The following is a 16,642-nucleotide window of genomic DNA, read 5'->3' as shown; positions in this document are numbered from 1 at the left end:
CAGAGACAACTGGTGGAAGAGGACAGAAAACAACATCTATTGAAGGACACCACAAAGGGGCAGATTTTGGGGCAATATATTGGGCAGCACTGTGATATATGGTTCTGATGGGACAGTGTTTTGCTCTATGGTATTGCTCACCCCACTGACTTATATTGCCCCTCCGTCTATCAATTTGGACGCTCGGAAGCTGTCTTACATTTAGAACTGGGCCAGCACCTCTTCATAACATCGGCAGATCCGCCGCCAGCAGAGGGCCTTTATTAAGACCGGCGTTTTACATGTGCCCCTGAATTTTTTAAGGTACACTAAACACTATAAAAAAAAATCTTATGTCTTGTCTGGATAGCGCTGGAAGGAACTGCCCCATCTGCAGTCCCACATAGGCCTCATGCATGAAAAAGCATGAACTGTAATATAATAAAAGTTATCACAATCATAATAATCTAAAAATAAGATATATACAAAATGTAATCATCTAATAATAATTCAATTAAACATGTGAAATCTAATACTTTATCTATATTGAGTATTGCCGTCACTACTATTATCTACAGAAATTTAAATCCCCCATTGCAGGTCTGGTAATCACAGCGCGTTCATGTAGAACACAAAGCCATACTGATAGGATTACAGAGTCTAATGTGATGCCTTTGTAAGTAATAGACATCTCATCCTGATATCTAGCCCCCTATTATTCTGTGCTTGTAAATCAATTTCTGTTGAAACAAGCACTGCTGGTTTAAGAAAGATGTGAAAAAGAAGAATAGATCACAACAAGAAGGAATACTCAGGAAAAACAAGGTGGTAATAGCACATCCACTACAAAGCCGCTCATTTCTAGCGATTAGTCTCCAGCCTATGTGTATACATGAGAACGACCGCTCCATAATGAGCCCTGGTATATTATTCTCAGCACTCGAGGAAGTGCAGCCCAATAGCTAATCACTGCAATAAGTGCACATCAATGTGTCTCACCTCCCCGGGCCTGATCATGTGCAATTACTTCAGGCTGCAATCACAGTAATACTATACCAGGCGGTATTACTCTTGGTGTCCTTTATTATCATATTATATTTGCCAGTATAACAGGGAAGGTCAATAAAATGATTTATTTTGTTTGCTTTTGCCGTTATTTGATATCAAAACTGCAATTAGACTGCAAAATGTTACCATACAGCGGCATAGATAGGAAGCCCTACAGCAAATATGACTCTGCCTCCCCCAAGCTCGCTAATAGAGATGAGCGAAGTTTAGACAAATTTGATTCGGCAGCATCGCTGAAGTTTGACAAGAAATTTGATTTGTTACGAATGAATTTGTCATGAATCGCTATGTTAAAACCCTATTCAGCCTATCAATCAATGGGACCGTTTTTAATGACCGCTTAGACAGAAGTGCACCTGTTTAACGGCCATTAAAAACAGTAATACGCTAGTGCAATATGGTCTTTTGGATTTAAAAAAAAAATCACTCACCTCGTCCACTTGCTCGCGCAGAGGCTGTGCGCTCCTCTCTTAATTGAAAAAGACCTGCCGATGGATGACCCAAGTGATCATGGAGGGAGCGTGCGGTAAGGTCATCACACTCAGCACAGACCCTTCGGCACGTCTTTTTCAATCAAGAGAAGAGTGGACTGCCCTAATGATGAGCGGCAGGGGCAATATTAGATTTTGGGCGAATATTCTAGAATTTGCTATTATTTTCTTGATTGCGAAAATCGGCAATGTAATATGCGCGTATTGCACGCGCAATACAGGCGTGGGTCACTTTTGCTACATTTTTCAAGCTGCTAGAAGTTTCCTGAGACTGGAGAAAATGGTTGACACGGCAGAACATTACAATAGCTTTATATGCAGATAGAGTGCTCTAATATATTCGTGATTGCGCAAATCATCAATTAATGATGCGCATATTTTTTGCACAATGCGTGCAACTTCACATTTGAGCAGGTCTGACTACATATTACTGATTGGTGCACTAAGTATTGTTGTGAACTTGTGACATCACAGCACTGTGTCTGTAGCATGTATGTATGGACAGCAGAGCCTATCACACTACCTAACACCCTGCACTGGAACCTATCAGCTACACTATATCAGGATATAACCTACACTTACAATCTCCCACTAACTATCTGTATTATATATATGAGCTTTCTAACTAACTAACTAACTATCTAATTTAATTAAACAGTAAAGCACAGAGAACAGCAATTACACTGCTGTCTCTCTCAGAACTCCATAAAACTACAGAAAATGTCTGCTGGGGAGGTTCTTATATAGTAAGGGGTAGGCAACTTTCCTATTGGTTGCCATATGGACCTGTGAATGGACCCTTAAAGTGCCCTTATGTTCAGCCGCTTTCCTCTGGTGGAGTAGAGAAGTCAGGGGCAATCCAGGCCTTGTTCATTTTGATAAGTCAACCTGTCAGCATTTTCAGTTGACAGGCAGATACGCTTATCAGTTATTATGCCCCCAGCAGCACTACATACCCGCTCTGACAAAAAGCTGGCAGCAGGGCAGGCCAGCACCTCTAAGGCGTAGAGCGCCAGTTCCTGCCACGTGTCCAGCTTAAAAACCCAATAGTTGTAAGGCACAGAGTAAATACTGAGGACGGTGACACGGTCTGCTACGTACTCCTTCACCATCTTCCAAGACTTTTCCCTCCTTGTGACACTAGGCCGTGTATCAGGGTGAGGGTGCTGGCGGGTGTCATGAAACTGTCCCAGGCCTTGGAGAGTGTTGCCTGCCTCTGTTGGAACTGCTGTGTGTTCCTCTCGTCTCCCCTCCTCAGTTTCCCAAGGAACTACGTACTCTGCTGCCAGCATTGGACCTTCTGGTATTGCACCATTTTGCTAGTCCTCTCCACCACAGGAATGAGAGATGAGAAGTTCTCTTTGTAGCGGGGGTCGAGAAGGGTGAGCAACCAGTAATTATGTTGGCCAAAATGCGTATAATGCAAGGGTCACGGGAAAGGCAGCATAACATAAAGTCAGCCATGTGTGCCAGAGTCTTAACAGACAAGACTTCACTGTCATCGTCAGGAGGATGACTCTCAATCTCCTCATCCTCTTCCTCCTCTTCGGCCCATGCACGCTGAACAGATGGAATAAACCTGCTATGGGTACTACCCTCTGTAGCGGAGGCATCCGTCTCTTGCTCCTCCTCCTCATCATCATCCAATTCCCGCTGAGAAGATGAACTGAGGGTGGTCAGGCTATCACCCTGTCTACTTCCCCCATTTCCACCTCTTCCAGATACAAGCCTTTGAGTAGACAGAGAAGTGGGATGGTTACGCTGATAATAGCAGCATCGCCACTCACCATCTGTGTTGATTCCTCAAAGTTGCGCAAAACCTCACAAAGGTCAGACATCCATGCCCACTCGTCGTTTGTGAAGAGCGGAAGCTGACTGGAAAGGCGATGACCATGTTGCAGCTGGTATTCCACTACTGCCCTCTGCTGCTCACAAAACCTGGCCAACATGTGGAAGGTGGAGTTCTAGCGCGTTCTCACGTCACACACAACAGTCGGTGAGCTGGCAATTGCAAGACTGGCGGCAGCTGTAGATGACTTTTGGAAATGGGCACACACGCGGCGCACCTTCACCAGTAGCTCAGACAAATTGGGGTAGGTTTTGAGAAACCGCTGAACCACTAAGTTGAACATGTGGGCTAGGCATGGTATGTGTGTGAGCTTGCCAAGCTCCAAATCCGCCACCAAGTTACAGCCATTATCAGACACAAACATGTCTAGTTGTAGGTTGAGTGGCGAGAGCCACAGATCAGTCTGGTCCCTTCTGCGGTTCTGCGGCGGTGTGCTATTTGTCACCTAAGCAAATTAGTTTCAGCACGGCCTGTTGCAGCTTCCCTACTGCATTGCTACACTTCTTCCAGCTACTGACTGATGGATGACTGGTGCTGCAAGCTGAGAATTCAGAGGTGGAAGTGGAGGAGGAGAAGGGGGGGTTGCAGCCACTAGCGTAGGTGGTGGCGGAAATCCTGATGGAAGTAGGGCCGGCAATCCTTAGCGTCGGTAGCACCTGTGCCATTCCAGGGTATGACTCGCTCCCTGCCTCCACAACGTTCACCCAGTGTGCCGTCAGGGAAAGATAGCATCCCTGGACAAAAGCACTTGTCCATGTGTCAGTTGTTAAGTGGACCTTCCCAATAACTGCGTTGGTCAGGGCACAGGTGATGTGACGGGACACATGCTGGTGTAAGGCGGGGATGGCACACCGGGAAAAATTGGCCAGCACATAACACAGGGGAAGAGAAGACAGTGGTGTGCCCTGCAGACACTGGTTGTGGACCCAGGCGTTCGGCCCACCTAATAAGGTCCTATGATGCCATGTGGCGGATCATGCTGGTCGTGGTGAGGTTTCTAGTGATCACGCCCCTGCTCATTTTGGTACGGCACAGGTTGCAAATGACAATTCTTTTATCGTCTGCACTTTCCTCAAAAAAGCACCATATTGCAGAACACCTACCCATTGGCAAGGGAGATTGCCGCAAGGGGGTGCTCTGGGGAACAGTTGTGGGCCTGTTTGGTGTGGCTTACCTTCTACCTTTTGGTACCCCACTGCCTCTTCCAGTCTGTTGTGGTGCTCCGGATCCCTCCCCCTCTGTACTGCTTTCCTCGCTGCTCAGCTTTCCACCTTCCCAGGTTGGGTCAGTGATTTCATCATCCACCACCTCCTCTTCCACTTCCTCACTCTGGTCATCCTCTCGACTTGTTGACCTAACAAGAACCTCACTTATTGACAACTGTGTCTCATCCTCATCATGAACCTCTTTAGACACTAATTGTCGTTGACTTATTGGAAACTGTGTCTCATCATCATCATCCACCTTGTGAAACACAAATTGCCGTTCCCCACCGTTATCTTTTTCTGACTGTGGATGCTTGTTTGGGAATCAGTGCACAAGATCTCCTCATGTTCCTCTTCAAGTGGACTTGGCGAGAGGCCCAAATCAAGTAATGGCGATGAAAAGAGCTCCTCGAAATATCCGACTGTGGGATCACTTGTTTGCCAAGAATCTCCATGGTGGGAGGGAGGAGGATCAGGGTGAGGATTCTGTTGACCAGACTCTTGTCTACTGAGACTGGACTTTGTGGAAGACAGGGTGGTGCTTAACCGACTGGAAGCATTATCTGCGGCAATCCAACTGACCATCTGGTCGCACTGGTGTGACTTCGAGAGTGGTGTCCTGCCCCGCCCTGCAAACTGGGACATAAAGCTAGGTATTGTGGATGAGTGTGTTTCTTGTGCTCTGGCAGCAGACACAGTTTCACTACGCCCAGCGCCACAGCCTCTGCGTGCACCATCAGCAGCACGGCCACTTCTCCGTCCCTTACTGCTCGCCTTGAGCATATTAAATGATATATATGCTTGCAAGTATGTCACACGTACAGTAGCGCAGGTTTTGTAAGTGTATGCGCAAATAAATTAAACTGAATGTCACAGATATTCATGATGCTCAAACGTTATACAGGAGGAAATGTAGTGCAGGTAATGTCAATGTCACCAGCGGCGAAAAAATTCAACTGAATGTCACTGATATTTAGGATAGGCAAACGTTATACAGGAGATGTAGCGCAGGTAATGTTGCTGCTGTCACCAGCGGCTAACATTATACAGGAGATGTAGCGCAGGTAATGTCGCTGCCTTCACCAGCAGCCAAACAATTGCACGCACTTTAGTGCATGTTGCGCTAATATATTTTGCAGCCAGATAAAACAATAGTTCTTAAAAGGACTATTGGGTCTATAACACCTTTCAACACTGAAAATTCCCTAAAAAAACACAATTCCTCTCCCTACACTATCTGTCCCTTCTGCTGCAGCTTACCAAACCATGTATATAGCACCCGATGACACATTCCGGCCAGCCAATCACTGTAATGCCAGTAACCAACATGGCTACAGCATTAGAGTGAGTGGCACGACTTCCCAGCACGTTTATTGGCTGCATAACATGCAACAAACGTGCAGGGAGGAGACTCAAGCATCGCGCTCGAGCACACGCGGTGTTCGCCCGAACACCGCGATATGCCGAGCATCGCGCTGCTCGAGTGAAAAAGGTGTTCGGCCAAGCATGCTCGCCCGACACTAGTCACTGTATTTTTAACATACATTACATAACTCAATACCACAGGTGAATATAGGAATCTTTGTAATATATCTTTCAGAGATAAATGCCTTCTGTCTTACTCTTCCTCACCCCCCTCCTTTCCATAGACTTCTGTGGGCAGCATGTAATATGATCCTTCAGTGAGTTGGTAGTCCATCTTGGTCTCCCAAGACAGATTCAGCAGAGACTGTTTATGAGGGGAGAAAGATTTTTTTTTTCTCTAATAAGATATAGTAAGATTATTATATTAAGTTTCTTATATTCATCTGCATCATTAATTTACGCAAAGTCTGTTGAAAGCGCACTGGCCATTTAAAGACTATGTACACCTTCAGGGGCATTTATAATATTTTTTATAATTGCATTTTATTCATTTTGGGATAAAAATCTTTTTTTGGTCTTTATTAAAAATATTGAGCCATTCTGTCACAAAGGGTTAACTGTTGTTCTAGCTGTATGAATGGTGCTTTCACTTTGTGCCAGTCATCTAATAAACCTTATCTGTAAATTACTAAAAGGTCATAAACACTTATCTAAGCCACATTCTTATCAGTAAGATACGAATTGAGCTATAATGTATGTTTATAAGGTTAGAGATCAGAGATAAAGAGCCCGTCAGCTCCCTGCCTGACGAAGCAGAGAGAAAATTCTGAACTAACTACTAGAGAAACTCAAATATGTGCAGGGAAAAAGGCTCAATATGTTTAATTAAAATCAATTGAAAACATGATTTTTGGTATAAAATGAGTACAATACAACAATATAAAAAATGCCACCAAAGGTCTACATAGCCTTTATCTTATGTACTAGGTGAAAGGTTCCCTTTAAATGCTGTGTTAGAAAGTAGAGGAAAATAGTTCCTGTGTGTCTGGTTTAGAAATAACTGTAACTGGTGAAATGTTCAGGTACAAAAATGGTTTTCTATAAAATCATTAAAAATGAAAAGCGAGGTCTGCTCCAAACTTCTCATAATAGGTGTTGCTAAAGCTGTCTGTTCCTGGAGTTCTGTACTGTTATATCATCGAAATGACTTGTTCAATCTCGAAAGATGTCATTTGTGTTATCACTGTAATATAATAGTCTATCGTACAGTTCCTACAAGTAAAAGTTGCATTTTCCTGCAAGTAGGACTAATTTGTATTTAAATTACATTTCTTTTTTTTTTGTAATCTGAATATTGTATTTATTTTGTCACCGTCAATCCTTACAATCTTCTGTTAAAGCTTGGTACGGCCTCATTGGGCAGATATGCTGCAGATTTTTTTGAAAAAGGAATTGTGGGCAGAAAATCTGCAGCATTTACAGTAGCAGCAAAAGTGGATAAGATTTTACCAAATCTCATCCATGTGCTGCGTAAAAATCCACACTGAATACATAACAGAATTGACAAGTGGTGTGGGTTTTAAAAAGCTTCTTTCACCATGATCAACCCTATTAAACCAGGTATAGTGCCTGGTAGGGTAGACCATGGTGACTACCATGAATGCACCAGCGGAGTAAATATCTCTTGAGGTCATCCAGAACTTCACTGCACCTGCACTGCTGTATACCCAAAATCTTCAGGATGTGGCTTCAGAGCATTGAGGATGCCTAGCCCTGTCTATTTAATTGGGAGGAGGAGCAGAAACATGGAGCTAATCCCGCCCCTCAGACCACCTAGTTTGCATATGATTAAAGATTAGAATTGCTCAGCATCAGTAATACTGATTGCAGAGAGAAAGGGCTCATTTTAGTCAACAAGATAAACTCTACCTGGTAGTAGCTTGCTTTAAAAGGGTTGATCACGCACAATGTACAGGGTGAATTTCCCAACAATTACACATAAAAATCCATGGCAATTCCACATGTACCCTAAACATTTGTCAACCGATCCCACTGATTTCACCTTAAAGATCCATCAGCCAAAATTAAATTGATCAAGAAACAAAAATGCCTGACTTGAGCAGCTTTTTTTGTAATCTTTTTAGACTTTTTTGAGGCATCTCTACCCATATAGTGAATTGTAGTAACTGGTGTTTTTTACTGGCATTTTCTGCATGCCTAGTGGGTTTTTTTTTTGGGGGGGGGGGGGTTGGGAGAAAAGTGTGTATACCCCTGTGATGTCATGGAAGTACTGTATGGAAAAAAATGAATTGCTAATAAAATGCCAAGAGAAGAAGGTCTATAGAAGGAAAAGGCAAGGCAATAAGGAAAAAATGCCAGACCCAAAGCATGCTGCAATTTGTAAAAAACACCACTGACAAAAACAAACAGTGGGTCCACAATGAATGGGCACTGGCCATGTGCACACTTGAAGGGGTCAGCAATCTGGAAGAAGCTGTGCGGAACAATTTTTTTTGTGGTGCATCCATCTGTGGCAACCGCACGGATGGTGCCGTGCATTGAGGACCGCAAACTGCGGTTCCCCATGCACAGAACGACCGGCCTAAGGGAGAAAAAAAACATTACTACTCCCCAAAAATTTTTTGTTTGCCCTGGGTTTAATATTTCCCTTAGACTTCCTTGCAACATCTGGAGCTGGTGTTTTTTGCCTATAAAAAATGAACCACAAATTGCAAAGCTGCTCCACAACATAAAAAAAATAATAATATGTGTATGACACCAGTCTGAAGAACTATGGAATGAGCAATTCTAAAAAAAAAAAAATTTTAGTTAATAAAATATTTTACATTTTTATATTAGTACGTCTAAGGGCGTTATGGATTCTGTTTTTGTTTTTCGTTATAATATGGTTATAACGGAAAATAACGGAATCCATAAGGCAAAGTCAAAATGGAAGCCTTTAAGAGGCATTCCGTTTTGATCCGTCATAATAGAAGTCTATGGGAATCATAACAGATCCGTCTGGTTCCCGCAATGCAAGACGGAAAACTGTCGACAGGACTTTTTTTCCGTTCTGCATAACGGAAACCAGACAGATCCGTTATGATTGCCCATAGACTTCTATTATGACGGATCAAAACGGAATGCCTCTTAAAGGCTTTTGTCTTGACCTTCGTCTTATGGATTCTGTTTTTTCCGTTAAAACCATGTTATAACGGAAAACAATGACAGAATCCATAACGGTGATGTGAGCAAGCCCTAAAATACTCTGTGAACGTAAATGCAAATAAACAGTAATTTGAGATGTTACATAATTGATATATAAGATCACAGTGCAAAATAATGAAAGGTCACTTACATAGCTTAATGAGTAGAAAAATAAAAATATGTTTATGGCAATATATACAGTAGTATCTGGGTTTATTTTGGGAATTCAATCTACTTTTACAAGACAGATTAAAATAAGAATCAGATATAAAAAAACACAAAAGAACTTTTCCCCTAAAATATTAAAGAAACAGTGAATATACCATTGAATAGTCTTCTTCTATCCAACTATTAACAATACAATTACAAATATGTTTTCACTTTCACACTGTTAGAGCTCCCTCCGGAGCTGTCACCCAGTTTGACCAGACTGCCGAATGACTAATCTGAATGGCTATATAATAGCACATCCATCACTGCACAAAAAGTAGGAAACTAAAGGCTCCTTTACATGGGCTGATACAGAGGCAATGATTGGGAAAGAGCATTTAGGCAGAGCAGTTATTGGGAGCGAGTGTTCATAGAAACGCTGATCCCTGATAATTGCCCCAATACTCAGCCTGCATAAAAGTGCTTTAAATGCTTGTAAATGTTAGCAGCGTGACATAAGAGAACCTCTCATCAATAATAATGATCTCACTTTCTTTGGGGGGAAATATTGGGGCTGCTTAGGAGCTTACAGTGTTTACACTGAACTCTATAATAAAACAGCTTCCAGTAAATTTTTTAGCTTCTCCTAGAAGTGGTAACTGGCACAGAATGGGGGTAAAAGGTGAACATTCAACTTAAAGGGGTTGTGCAGCTTGTTTTTTTTTTGCACCACAGCCTGAAATATTTGTGGAAAAATCCATTCTCACCTGTTCCCCATCACTCCAGTCCAGCTCCCTGCCTTTCTTCACTGTCCATCAGGGCCCGTCTGTTAACTTTCGCATGCACGAGATCACTTGCACTGATGCAGCCAATGGCTGGCCTCAGTGGTCATGTGTCCCCAAGCAGCATGTCACTGCTAAGTGATGCGTCGCTTGGGGACACAACATCGTTGAGGCCATTTATTGGCTTTAGAGGCGCATGTGACCTCGTCCATACCCCATCAAGAAGCAAACAAGCCGGAGAGCAGCACTTGACCCAGCAGTGACATGCTGCTTGGGGATATGTCACCCCTGAGACCAATTATTTACTGCAGTGACGCATGACCTAGTCCATACTCCAGATGGAAGCAAAGAAGCCAGAGTGTGGCACTTGACCCAGCAGTGACATGCTGCTTGGGGATACATCAATGCTAAAGCCAGTTATTGGCCGCAGTGACCAACATGACGCCGTCCATGTGGAAGTTGACAGATTGGGACCAGAAGATCAATGAGGCAGAAAGCCAGGATGGAAAGGTGAGGAGCAGATGACTATGGTTAATTCCACAGCTATTCTAGCTAGGAGCTAAAATTAAAAGCAATGGACAACCCCTTAAGTATATAGTAAGTAACAATATATTAAACTAATAACAGGTTTGCATACAATTACATTAAGAAAATAGGAAAAAAGTAAAGCAAAACTTACTTTCATCACTAATGAACTCATCATAAGTTGACCAGCTCGAGTTATCCATGCCCCAGTAAAAATTTTCAGAAAGGCTTCGATTATATTCTGTGAAATTTCTAACACATTTTTGTTTTAAGTGGCCCATAAAGAGCTGTAGCCCTATCAGGGCAAAGACGCTCAAACAGAAAACTGTTAAAATCATAACATCTGCAAGCTTCCTCACTGACTGGATAAGGGCTCCAACAATGGTTTTCAGTCCTGAGGAAAATAAACAAACATTTAGATGCTAGAAATGTACAGAACAACCTGGGATTCTATGACCAAATAAGAGATATCTGAGATATCTGAACTAGAAGGGGTATAGCATTCCCTATATAATATGTGTCATGTTGGAAATTATTTAGAACTGTAAGTGCAGAAGGCTATGAGAAGATCACACTTTCTGACTCAAGAAAGCAAGGAGGAATTAATGGTGGTAAAACTCTGTTTGCTTTATCTATGGGCATCTATACTACATTGCCAAAAGAAGGTGTACACTCTTTCCAAATACACATGCGTTAATACGCTTTTGATGTCCACACTGCTATTTTAACTGTAGACACTCTTCTGGTAAGTCTTTCCTCTATATTTTTGGATTATGGTTTTGAGATTTTAGAGCATTTAGTATCACGAGCATTAGTGGGGTCAAGCACTTATGTTGGGTGCTCAGAAATGGGATATAGCATTTCAAATAACTTGCAGGAATTTGATTTTGATGCACAAAGATTAATGATATTAGAATCATAATATAAATTTGCTCATCACTAGAATTAAAGACGTTTCAGATAACTATGCTTCTTTCTCCGGGCTTTACAGCTACATATGAATTAGGACAGGAAGCAACCTCCTGGCAGCCTCCAAACCCAGATTCCTTTGCCAGACTACCAGGTGCTGAAGCGTAACTCATCCATCAAGAAAATACATTTTCCACTGTTCCCAGTTAAAATGATGGTGTGTTTTAGATATCTTCAATTACACTTGTATTGCACATGACGATCTTGACTTTGTGTAGAGACCAAACAACATTGCTCTCAAAAGACCAGTACAGTGCTGATGTTGTATTTAGTGTCCCAGCACCATAAGCACTTGGTGTTTTCATTCCATGACTTTCCATTCCATGGTAGTTCTAGGCTGAGTAGATGTTGTTGTTTTTTCATTTCTCTATAACAGTGCTTAAAGTTGACCAGAGAGATATCAACAAGGAGTAAATATGATAGGCTGCCTTGTTGGAATATTGATAGGGCCATAAAAGTCACTAAGCTCTTAGGTTCTCCCTTTACTACCACTGTCTATGGATATTACATGCATTGGCTTTATGCACCTCTAAGCAAAGAGTGCAGTAAAACTTAATTACAGTGTCCACATACTTTTGGCTGTGCAGTCTATATAAAGATAAAGGCTTCTGAAGTTGACACCTTACTTGACTTCTAGCCTATAGACAGAAGGCATTGAGAAATCGGACAAACCAAATTTCTGCTGTTTTAAATTTCTCTATTTTGTTTGGCAATTATTATTGTATATATGATGTTTTGAAATATATATATATATATATATATATATATATATAAAAAGATGGAGCAGGAAAAAGTTACTTTCCATTTACATTGTTAGTAATTGGTCATATGAATGCCAGAAAAAAACTATTTCTCGAATAATCACATTTCTACAGGTTTTAGGCCTCCAAACCATAGGGCAGGGTAGGGTAAAAACAGGTGTTGAAAGTCAATATGTTTGATTCTTCTTTCCCTTGACATCATCTGTTGGGGGAAGAGTTGGCACAACCTTATACACATAAGATAGTTGGTTGGCCCCACCGAAATTGGGAATTTTAGTTTTAGGGAATGAGCTAACCTGAGACTAGCTGCAAAGTTGAACTTATTTTAGTACTGTTTTCTTTTAGAACTCTCCCATTCATTCAGTCACACACATTTGATCCAATATTGAATTCAATGCTTAGTTAAACATTCAGAATTTGTCAGTTCTTAAGAAAAGGAAACCTTTTTCCATACACCTGGATCAGCACAATCCAAATTGTAAGTAAAATCGGTGAAAAGACCCAAATATGAAAACATTTATGAGCATGCAACATCAAGCAGAGAAAGACAGAAGCCCAAACCACTGTACCACAAATCATTATAATCATCCTATTCTAGATCATCCTTAACAGGCGTTGGCAAGGTACATCAATACAGAGCAAAATTCAGTAAAATGTGGTAAGAAATCAGAAATTACATTTCATTGAAAATGATGAATGGTTAGCCCCACATTGTCTTATTTTGGACTTCTATTTTTCAAATATTGTGCCAGTAGGCCTCACTAGGAAGTTCAGCTCTGTTTATCTCAGTTATGTGTCGAATCTGGCACTTCCATTATTTTCGTTGTTCTGCTCCTCTTATGCAGCAGAACAGAAATAACTGGCGATAAACTAACCCTAAAACTACAGGGACTATTACACTTTCCTGCAATTAAATGGGGTATAGTGGGTGATTAAGCTTGAGGAATCAATGGATTGAAGTCAATAACTTGATCACTTAGGGAGGTTAAAATCCTATCTGAAATATGTGTAGCCTTAGCACCAAACAGAATGTTTAATCTCTATAGAAGTAAACTGTTTGCCTCAGAAATCACAATATATTGTATATGTCTGACATAGATTGCCAACGTCTGAGAAAGGATGCTTACCTATAGGTTTTATCATGCAGACCTATCACCTTTCCATGCAGGTCAGAAATGTTAAGCACTAAGGCTGAACGGGACTTGTCTTCAGGATGTGATTCAGTCCAGCAGAGCTCCTAGTGGTGCAGATCCAGAATATATATTTTTCCTAAACTTTAGAGCCTCTAATTATAAGATAACTCTGATTACTAATTATTAGGTGATTGGTTGGGTTGAAACCTATAAATACACGGAGACAGAGGTCTACTTTTTTCTTTCACTCAAGTGTCAAAACATTCCTTCTCTAGAAGTTGCAAAGCATCTAAAATTAAAACTGGGGATAATAGTAGGGAAACTCTGCCGTTGCTCTGTGCTTGATTTGTATTCAACACAAAGGCGTATTTCTTTAATGCTGTATGAAACTACAGATGGGCCTTCTTGTCTCACAGTCAGTTATTAGGAAGGAGCTCCACGTTTTGCTAATAGACTCACTGAAGAATAGTGTCACAGCAGAGCCAAGGCAAATTTAACAATCCTATAATCTGATACTAGAAAGAACCTCCTTTACGTCTGTGCATGTTTAAAATAAAGGACCTCCTAAACTTCTTCACATTTTCTTTGCAGGGGAATACAGCCTTTAAATGGGTTTTCTGGGATGAATAATTTTTATTTTATGTCCACAGTCTTCCTTCGTAAATAGAAAATGAATACTTACCTTCTCCCCTCCACACTGCCTCTGCTGTGTTCATGTTCTTGTCCCAGCAGTGTTTACATCAAGCGCTGCATGGGCATGGTCACATGCTCCACAGCAGCCAATCAATGGTTTGTACGGTGAGGTGGCGCTTGCGGTCGCATCACTGCTGAAGTCAGTTACTGGCTGCAACAGAGCAGGCAATCATGCCCATGCAGCATCGAATGTAAACACAGTGGGGACCAAAACATGGACACGATGGAGGCAGCACGGAGGACTGAAGCGACAGGGAACAGGTATGAATTTTCTGTTCATGAACTGGATAAACATTAATTACTCCCAGAAAACCCCTTTAAAGGGTATTTCTACCTCTGAACATTAATATTTTACTTAGTATGTACATATAATTTATTTCACAAGTGACAGGTTGCATTATGGTCCAGAGCTGAATTTATAATTCTGCTAGATGTCATTGGAAAAGGTCATCTCTAAAGGCTTATCTAAACTCCTAAATTGCAGTGGGACAATTTTCCTTCTTCCCAGTTTACACTATACACTACTTTACTCACCCTTCAAATGTCCCGCTGCTCCAACACTGCCAGTCCAGTCCTTCCGAAAGTGATGACATCGCGATCATCTTCACAATCATTGGCCTCAGCAGTCACATGATCTACTGGTCTGTGGTTGCATGCTATTCATGCACGGTTGACCTGTAGGCCAGTGATTAGCTGCTGCGGTCTTGTGAAGACAGATAGGATGCCATCGCTTCCAGATGGCAGGGACTGGATTAACTGGACACCAGAAAAGCAGGAAGGTGAGTATAGCACATTTCCTGCTCATAGCCTTTAAAAAATAGATTGGACAGCCCCTTTAAGGAAGATTGAACTGGTCAAAACGCCAATACAGCTGCAAGCCAAATGCTCACTTCATTATCAGTTATTTTTCCAGACTCCTCTCTCTATAAGCACGCATGCTCGGCTCAATAGGTAGAGGTGTGAAGAAACATCTGCCTTTGGGGGCCTGCCAAGAGACCCACACAGATTAGACTGTTAGTCTATCCCACTGTATTGAAAGTATGAACGAGACATGGTCACCAGGTAAGCTATTAATCTCAAGGAACACAGCTAAACAATCAATTCAAGTAGGAATTCTAAGGGCAAAGACTTTATGGTATGGCCAGGATGATTTTCCAATTGCTGTCTGACTATTGTGGAAAAATAAACAATATCTATATTACTCAATAAGTCAACCCTAATGACATACGCACCCAAGATTAGAATTTCTATAAGTTATTGTACACTGGATTTTCTGCAGCTTTCATCCCTATAAAAATGTCTAAAATATTCATTCTGCAGACAAGTCACATTCTCGACATACAACCATTCCAAAGAATTTTTAGTGTGGAACATTGTCAGTGAGACATCAGTTTGGTTAATAGGAATGGTATGTGGGCTTTCACAAGCAGCCTTAGTGTTTAACCCAATCCTCACCTGGAATGACCGAGATTGTTTTCAAAGCTCGAAGTACTCTGAATGTCCTTAAAGCTGACACATTGCCCAGGTCCACAAACTCAGTAGCATATCTGTAATAAGGGAAAGTCACACACAAACAATAGCAAAACTCCATCCAACAACAACAGCAAAAGAGGGAAAACAGGGCACAGACTGAAGCACTTGCAGTAGCTGAGATCTAGAGAGGGTTGGGGCCATCTTACCTGGGATTACTGATATAGTTTTCAGAGCTCTCAACACTCTGAAAGTTCGTAGAGCTGAAACATTGCCTAGGTTTACAAACTCTGTTACAAACCTGTAGAATCAAACCATAGTTATTTGGAATCGAGGAATGGAGGAAGCTACTGCATCAACGCTGAGACAAGATACCAATGTTACCCAGGAAAAATCCTAAGATAAAATGAAGATGCTTTATGGACCAAAAGGTTATCAATAATAAGTAATTTTACAACTGGGAAACAATGGTAAATTATTGCAGCAGGTGAATGAGGTCTGGTGTCACATCTCACTCCATTACCAAGTATGAGGCCAATAATATTTTGTCCAGCTGTAAAGTACAACCGTGTTGCAAGCCATTGAGGTTTTCCTGGACCACTGTCTACAAGATGGCATCTAAAAAGCTTTCTTGATATATGTGAAGAATTTTAATAAGTCATCTGACTATTCCCCAAAAACAATTTACATTTTATGGCAACTAGTTTGCAGATATTAAAGGGGGTCTCTGGGAATGATTTTAAATGGCTGCCAGCAAACTGTCCTAGAATGTGAGCAGTACTGGTTGCAACCATTTGCAGAGCTGCCTAGGGCAGTGTGGTGGGCCGGGCCTCATTACCCTGCTTTACAATAGATGGTCATGATATGATTCTGCCTACGATATGCCATCATGGCTGAGCAGCCTGACAGCAAAACTCACCAATATGTAGCATATGCAAGTGTGTAGTGAAGCCCGGCCCCTCAATCCCTAGGTAGCTCTCAAAGTACAGACATTC

General features: G+C 41.6%; 1 protein-coding gene across 1 annotated transcript in view; it reads right to left on the bottom strand.

Moving 5' to 3' along the window:
- The window catches only part of LOC122939477 (sodium channel protein type 5 subunit alpha-like), a 208,215-nt gene that overhangs the window by 30,850 nt on the left and 160,723 nt on the right, over positions 1–16,642 (bottom strand). Inside the window, exons 6-7 of the mRNA XM_044295548.1 lie at positions 15,633–15,724; positions 10,776–11,015 (exon numbers count right to left, since the gene is read on the bottom strand). Coding sequence (XP_044151483.1) covers positions 10,776–11,015; positions 15,633–15,724 — 332 coding nt within the window. The remainder of the gene's footprint in view (positions 1–10,775; positions 11,016–15,632; positions 15,725–16,642) is intronic.

Source organism: Bufo gargarizans, chromosome 5, assembly GCF_014858855.1.
Source record: "Bufo gargarizans isolate SCDJY-AF-19 chromosome 5, ASM1485885v1, whole genome shotgun sequence".
Classification (NCBI taxonomy): domain Eukaryota; kingdom Metazoa; phylum Chordata; class Amphibia; order Anura; family Bufonidae; genus Bufo; species Bufo gargarizans.
The sequence above is the reverse complement of the archived record's forward strand: the minus strand, read 5'-3'. Positions and strand labels throughout refer to the sequence as shown.